General features: G+C 34.3%; 1 protein-coding gene across 1 annotated transcript in view; it reads left to right on the top strand.

The window, feature by feature from the left end:
- ANXA1 (annexin A1) overlaps window positions 1-7,211 on the top strand; it is a 17,875-nt gene extending 10,664 nt beyond the window's left edge. Inside the window, exons 7-13 of the mRNA XM_004677567.2 lie at window positions 1,043-1,122; window positions 1,306-1,362; window positions 2,797-2,890; window positions 3,688-3,783; window positions 4,675-4,733; window positions 5,956-6,078; window positions 6,868-7,211. Coding sequence (XP_004677624.1) covers window positions 1,043-1,122; window positions 1,306-1,362; window positions 2,797-2,890; window positions 3,688-3,783; window positions 4,675-4,733; window positions 5,956-6,078; window positions 6,868-6,924 — 566 coding nt within the window. The 3' untranslated portion in view covers window positions 6,925-7,211. The remainder of the gene's footprint in view (window positions 1-1,042; window positions 1,123-1,305; window positions 1,363-2,796; window positions 2,891-3,687; window positions 3,784-4,674; window positions 4,734-5,955; window positions 6,079-6,867) is intronic.
- Window positions 7,212-7,715: the final 504 nt, after the last annotated feature.

The following is a 7,715-nucleotide window of genomic DNA, read 5'->3' as shown; positions in this document are numbered from 1 at the left end:
CAGAGTGGGGAACAGAACAGGCAGATCGATGAAGTACACTGCTGAGGGGAGCAGCGGGCGGGTCAGGGGAGGTCTGCCGCGCCATGTGGATCTCCTCCGGGGCAGGCAGGAATTGAACTCATGAGGAAGTGACTTTAGCTTCTCAGTGCTGTGCTTTAACCCACTGCACCACCAGGGAGGGCCAAGTGTTGTTAATTTTTGATAAAACATTTACAAAGGTAAATGTCAATATTTCTTCATTATATCCAAGATATATTCCAATGATAGTTGATTAAATTGCCCTGCCTTCTAGTAATTATAAATTCAGCTATTTTTAAATCTGTCATTCCATCCCTAGGTTTGTGTACACACACATACTTATCTGTGTTTAAGTCAATATGATTGATCTATTATTTTTAACAGCTATTACATTCATCCCATTGCTTAAATTCTGGCATGTTTTATTTGAAGTTTCATTATTTATAATGTGTATCTATTCAGTTTAAAATTGTTAGCAAAAAATATCTGTGATAATGGGTTGTATTCACAGTATTACCTAAATTGTTTTCATTGTCCAGTCAAAAACAATTTTGATGATTCAAAATTTTAGATGCCCTGATATTTCTACTTTTTTGAAATGTGTTAAAACCTTTAAAAAATAGAGATTTAATGTATTTATGCTATAGAACTGGGATAAAGGCCAAAGGTGTAGTGGGTGAGAGGACTCATCAGACAGAGTGGGGAGCAGAACTGACTGACGAAGTACACTGCTGAGGGGAGTAGTAGGCAAAAACAGGAAAGGTCTGCCACACCATGTGGGTCACTTCCCTCCAGGGGCAGGGATTGAACTCGGTCTGTAGTGGCTTCGGAGAGCTTCATAATGCAGTACTTTAACCCACTGTACCACCAGGGAGAGCCTTAAATCTCTATATTTTAAGGCCTGTTCCATAACTAACTGAACATTTGATATTGCCAATAGTCATATAATAGAGAAGCAGGTGTTTTTATTATACCATCATCATTATCACTAGTTTACTACAAAATATACACTTTTATTTCTTAGAACTCAAGAGAGATCTGGTCAAAGACATCACCTCAGACACTTCTGGAGATTACAGGAAGACCTTGCTTTCTCTTGTTAAGGTATACCTCAAATATTTTAGGGAATGTCTTTTTTTTAAGAATAATAAATTTTAAATTTAAACTTTTTCTGGAAAGGATCAATTGACTCTTTCTCAGAGGATATTATTTAACTGCTTTTAAAAGAAAGAAGTTAATCTTATGATCACATGCTTGAAACAACTTACAAGAGAATCATTTTTTCAGGGTGACCGAGCTGAGGATGTTGGCATGAGTGAAGATTTGGCCGATACAGATGCCAGGGTGAGTAAGTGCTCACAAATACTCCTAGAGTTGATTTTCTTACCTGAAACAAGTCTTACCTTCAGCAAAGTAGACACTTGATAGCCTCTAGGTAAAGGCAAATGGAAAATCCTCTGAGGCCATTGTTGGCATCTAATGTTCATTCCTTAGTTGATGGGACCACCCTGTACTTGAGCAGCCTAAGAGAGAAAAATGTGTTTTTTACATTTCAGTAGGTCTCATTCACAAAACCAGAGAGAAATAAAAGAACAATGAGAACTTAATTTATCATTTCCAAAAATTGTTTTATAAAATGAAAATTCAAAGTTTTCTCAACAAAAGTATTTTTTTAATTTGTGAAATGAGAATAAATACTCATTCCTTTAGCAATAAACATTATAATACTTTATTGATATAGATTTATATTGTAAAAGTATGGTCATGATATAATTATGAAATAAATTTTAATGTATTAAAATATGTTCAAGTGTATTTTTACATATAGTTTATAGGGAGGTCACCAATTATTTACCAATCCAGTGGCAACATTACAAAAATAGTGACCTTTTGGGACACGAAATTCCTTTTAAAAAAAGTTTTTATGTTTTCTTCATGGGCCAATATTCTCTCCATTAACTGATCACAATACAGCTGTGAGGATAAAATGTATTTGTCCACCCCTGCACTCCCTTAATTAAGCCAGCACAGAATTTTCCCTATATTGTTAGGTACCGATCAACTTTGTGTTGAGTAAAAACATTCATATCATTTTGTTTAAAAAACCCAAAATAACTTTTTGTGTCCATTGGAAGCTTGACCATTTTGTAGAAATTGTGCAAATACATAAAAAGACAAAAGTCAACATTTGAGTCATTCATTCCCCATAATAAATAATTACTCTCATTACTTGTGGCATGTTAGAATTTGCTTTCCATTTTCAGTCTGTCAGGGTTTTAGCTCTATGTTTAAGGCAGCTACATGGATTAGTGTGACCCAGGAGGCTGATGGTAATTAGCATTTCAAAGTTAACAGATTATGCTTGTGATGGACAATCAGAGGGAAATATGCAGTTTCAAAAATCACTTTATCCAAGGTTATATTCAAGATCTAGGGAATGATTGGATTATTGATCTACTAGCGTCATTTTCTGGTAATTACTTTAAAGAGAAAAATAAACAAGTTTTTACAGTTTCCTGTAGTTGTCTTGCTACAGAGAACAATCATAATTCGATTTAATACATATTCTGTAAATATAATTTCATTCTCTAATGTTCGCAATGTACCTTGAGACATATATTAGAAATACTTACAAAAAGAAATAAGGTCCTGATGTTTAAGGAACTTGCAAATGTAGGTTAGCCTATCCTCATATGACTGGACACAGTGCCTCTGAGATCTTTGTGTTGCTATGAAGTCAGCAGATAGTCAAGTGTTTGCTTCTGTGGTTCTTGACAGGCCTTATATGAAGCAGGAGAAAAAAGGAAAGGGACAGATGTGAATGTGTTCAATACCATTCTTACCACCAGAAGCTACCCCCATCTCCGCAGAGGTAAGAAAAATCATGTTTCCTTGGACTTGCCTATGGAAGATTAACTTTTTTTTTTGTTAGTACAGATAAGGGAAAAAAGAAGTCAGCTTCACAGCAACAACTAATAAGTGTAGCGCTCTTAACCCCTTACTTCTGCTTTTTTTTTTTTAATACATTTTGTACAGTCACCATTTTATAATATTTGAAACCTATTTTGTGACTTAGGGATGGAAGCCATTCTTTCATTATTTTTCTATTCTTACTGTCCAAAACTACTTTGGAGATACACACATTCAACAAATCACATGAAACTGCAACAAAAATATAGTCTTAGCTAAGTGAAGAAAAGAATACATAGATGTTCCAGGGCGGGGGTGGGGAAAAGTTTTTGCCTTTGAGCACAAAACTTGACTCTAAAGTTTCTGGAGACAAAGGAAATATTATTTCATTATAGCACATTGTTTCTAATGTTAAAATTAAGAGAGATTTACTACATGATTCTTATATAAGGGAAGAGCCATTTGCTCTAGTACTTAGCTCTGCTATATTAATATTATGGTTGTCAATCACATGCCATTTGTAATAAATGTCAACCCTTGCAAAAATTTCTCCAAAATATATTGGAGCACGAAAATAGTAATGTCAGTTCCACTCTAGAAGACGATGAAATAGCCAATGTAGCCTCAGCTAAGTTATTAATACTAAAGGGTGTTTTAAGTTCGGGCATACCAGGGAATGCTTTTTGTTGCCCTGGATTTTGCTAAAGTTTTAAAGATTAGGATGCTTTGAACATGCCTTCACTTAAATTTAATATTCAGTGTTTCAGAAGTATGGCAAGTACAGTGAGCATGACATGAACAAAGTTCTGCAATTGGAGATGAAAGGCGACGTTGAAAAATGCTTCCAAACTATTGGTATGTAGTCCCAGAGGGGAAGACTATTTTTACTTAAAATTGAACTATCAATGGTTTCCCATATTTATATCTATTTATCTAGATAGATAAAACCAGAAATTCAGATATTGTTCATCTGTGTTTCAGATACAGACAACAATGTAAGATAATGTCTGAATATTTAGCTGAAGACATACAATGATCTTGTTTGTTAGCAACAGATATTACTCTCTTTTTCAAAAAGATGGGCAGGTGGGGAATCTTTAGTGGACACTTTCTTATGCCAGTCGATGCACCTGGCTGAGACTAGCACAGAGGAAAGTCACAATGATCATTAGGAGCATGAGATCAATGCAGATTCAAATCCTGGTCTGTGACTAATTGGACAATTGTGAGTAAATGCATAAGGTTTTGCTTTGTAAAACTCCCCTCAAAAGGACTTAAGAGGAAAAGGTGTTAAAGATCTGTCATTCAGGCGACCAATGGGAGCTGGGAACCTGCATTGTAAAGTGTTCCCCAAATATAAATAAACATTCTGATTGGGCTTCTGCATTTCTAACAAAGTCCCAGTTGCTGTCAGTTCTTTTGACCCATGCATCACAGTACATAATAAGGTGGGCAATCTTAGTGAACAATTCATGTTAGTGTTTAACTTAGCAGCGGACTCATTTAAATCCTGTCCTTGTCTGCTTAAAAAGATATTTCAGTATGTCCACATGGCTTTTAACGCCCACTGGTTTTCCAATGGAAGAGAAGTGCCTACTCAAGATAACAATTGACATTGCTATTGGGTGGATTTAAGATAATAGAAGATAGGTGATGTCAGGAGTGAATAGAATCTTGTTAGCCAAACTTTCCTGTTTCTTTCATATGCATTTTCTTGTGTTGTGGTAAACATGTGTCTCTTCCCAGTGATGTGTGCCACAAGCAAGCCAAGGTTCTTTGCTGAGGAGCTGCATCGTGCCATGAAGGTAATATTGTACTCATGTGCATTGCTCGGGGGGCCATTCCTGGTTATGCAGGGAAGGGCAGAATATTTCATAGTGTTTGAAAATTGCTTTTAATAGCCTCCATTAAAAAGAATCATCGTTCCATCCAGTAATATACTTCCTTATTAGAATGAAATTCTGTTGAATTTATTGTAAGGTGAGCTTGTAGGAAAGTTGTGGGTTACTTATTTTCATAAAACCTAGTCAGTAGAGAAAGAGCTATATATACTTTCTCTTTTAATGTGTGCTGTTAGTAATTCTGCTAAGGTGGTGCGTTTTACAACTGCTCCCTTTTTTACCTTTTGTCTTTATTATTTTGGGATTCATCTGCCATTCTAAGACTTTAAAATGTCATTGTAAGATTACTAAAGTAAAAGATATCATTAAAATGTACTTAATGTACCACTTTATTATCAAGCATGCGAAGTGTGGTATAAGATGCCTCCTGCATTATGTACTATATTAAGAAAAGTCTATACTCCAAAATAATTCTTCAGAGAGATAGCTAACCAATTGATAGGAAAAGAGTCCCTGTAAAATGTGCCACTATAATGTGGGCAGTGCCATGCCTGATCTCAATACAGGCGTGCTGCACTCTAGTGGGGCAGTTAGATGGGTCATGATGAATGCCCAGTATTGTTGAAGGGAAGTGAGCCTAGCACACCAGACTTTGGGAATCAATATATTTTTGCTATCAGTTAACTTAGATCTGGCAATGAACAGGAATTAGCCAGAGTAGGGAAGGGGTCGAAGAGCTAGTGGAATGACACTCCTGGTTTTAAGAGAAGGAGGCAGCATGACATTCAGTATAACAAAGATAATGATAATTAGTGTGATGGTGCCTGGGGGGGAAGAAGAGGGTGAAGAATTAACCAGGCCATTGTAAATGGGGGTGGGGTGGAAGTGGTTTCGATCTTACTTTGAAAGCAACAAGAGACCACTGAAGGGTTTTTAAATTGGTGAATCTAAACAGATTAGATGATCTGTTTTGCAACTTAGAAAATTCACTGAATTTGTAATTTAACAGTTAATATAAAAGACTGGATAGTACAAGACTGACTAGGAGTTGATGTAGCAGTTGGTTCTTGTCAAAAGTTTCTATAAAGTATATAAATGAACAAAAAACTTCTCATTCAAACACATAACCCTGCTTTAAGTGCATGCTCCGAATGTGAGAAACACTTCCTATTATTTGTTTTAACAGGGTTCTGGAACTCGTCATAAGAAATTGATCAGAATTATGGTTTCCCGTTCTGAAATTGACATGAATGATATCAAAGTATACTATCAGCAGTTGTATGGAAAATCTCTCTGCCAAGCCATTCTGGTACGTTGTGATTTTCATGATACTACCTGCACAAATGAGTTTCTTTTTGTAACTTCTTCAAAGAGAAAGCTTAGAGTGGCACATATAAGATTAATTTGTTATGTTAGATTGCATAATTTATAAATAAAACTTTCTTTGGTAATTCTACTCATAAGTTATATTCTGACAAACTATATAGATTTTTCATAAGTCAGAAATATGTGCTTTCACATAAGCAGACATATCAACTGAACTATTTTGAGAGAGATACATTTTACAATAAAGATGATCAAAGGATTAGAAATGTATTATACTGGTTTCCTTTAATCTTGTTCATATACCATATGTCAGACATGTAAAATGCATGTTCAAATTCTTATGTTAAAAAAGATAAACACATGAACTTATTGAAAGAAAATTCAATTTCTTATGTGACAGCTATAATTTATCAAGAAAAAGGGAGAAAGTTACATATATTTAACTTTCTGGTGAAAGAGGCATCTATTTCTTACTGTGAAATGAAATTAGATTGTGTTATATTTTTATTTTTATAAAATAGTGATTATATTCATATATAATATAATCCATCTGTATTTTAAAGCTATTGCTTTTTCTATAATAATCCTAAATATCTCTTATATTAATTATATTGTTTAAGTGTTTTTTTTTTTTTTTAATTAAAGATCCTAGGTAGTTGGGGCAGTGTTTTCCAATAGCTACCTTACTGGTGCAATAATTCCTCTGTACTTAAAATTACCTTATATTGATTATGATGCCAGTATCATTAACACTTTCATTTTTAATCAACAGGATGAAACTAAGGGAGATTATGAAAAAATCCTGGTGGAACTCTGTGGGGGAAACTAAGCATTCCTTTGATGATCTCAACTTTTTGACCACAAGATTTTTTCATCATTATCTTTTCATTCCGTATCATAGACCTAAGTAAGAAAGTTTATTAAAGAGGATTACAGTCTAGCTGCCTCCTAAAAAATATAACCTATAAGTCATTTTTTATCACAACTCTGTATAAAGAATGTTTTTGTTAAGTATGTTTACCGATAAACTATACACTTCCTTAAACAGATTGTTCTAGTAACATCACCTGACAAGGATGTTTGTGTAGCTGAAAATAAAATGCTTTTTTAAGACAATTGGTATGTCATGGCTTCATTTGTTAGATTTCCTTCGGGTATAATACAATAGCTTAATTTGATGTCAAGGAATAGGAGCCTGAATCCTAAATTGCAATATTTAATGAAGTGGATTTTGCACGTTAAATTATAGGAAATTTTCACAGTTAGTAAGTGTGTTGCCTGGGTAAATTCGTTTACCTGGGTACAGTTGGATTTATTGCACTAGTACACTAACAATGGTACATTCATCTATATATTTCATGAAGCAGTATTAAGGTGACAATACTAAATAGTTTCTCACATTCTAAAAAGCGGTATTCACATATTTTATTTTCTAAGAAACTACCAAACTCATCTAGAGTAGGGCTATACCATTTCCTAATGTAAATGTACAAGTGATTAATTTTTCCAGTCATGGCCATATTTGGTTTTATCACTATTTTATATTACAGCAACATTTAGTTTTTATCGTCAAGGTTTGAGGATTCTGAATATAGTCAAGACATTAGTACTTTGTTAAAG

The sequence above is a fragment of the Condylura cristata genome, unplaced genomic scaffold (assembly GCF_000260355.1).
Source record: "Condylura cristata isolate star-nosed mole 26May11 unplaced genomic scaffold, ConCri1.0 scaffold00006, whole genome shotgun sequence".
NCBI lineage: Eukaryota > Metazoa > Chordata > Mammalia > Eulipotyphla > Talpidae > Condylura > Condylura cristata.
Note: the sequence above shows the minus strand (reverse complement) of the source record. Positions and strands in the feature narration are given on the sequence as shown.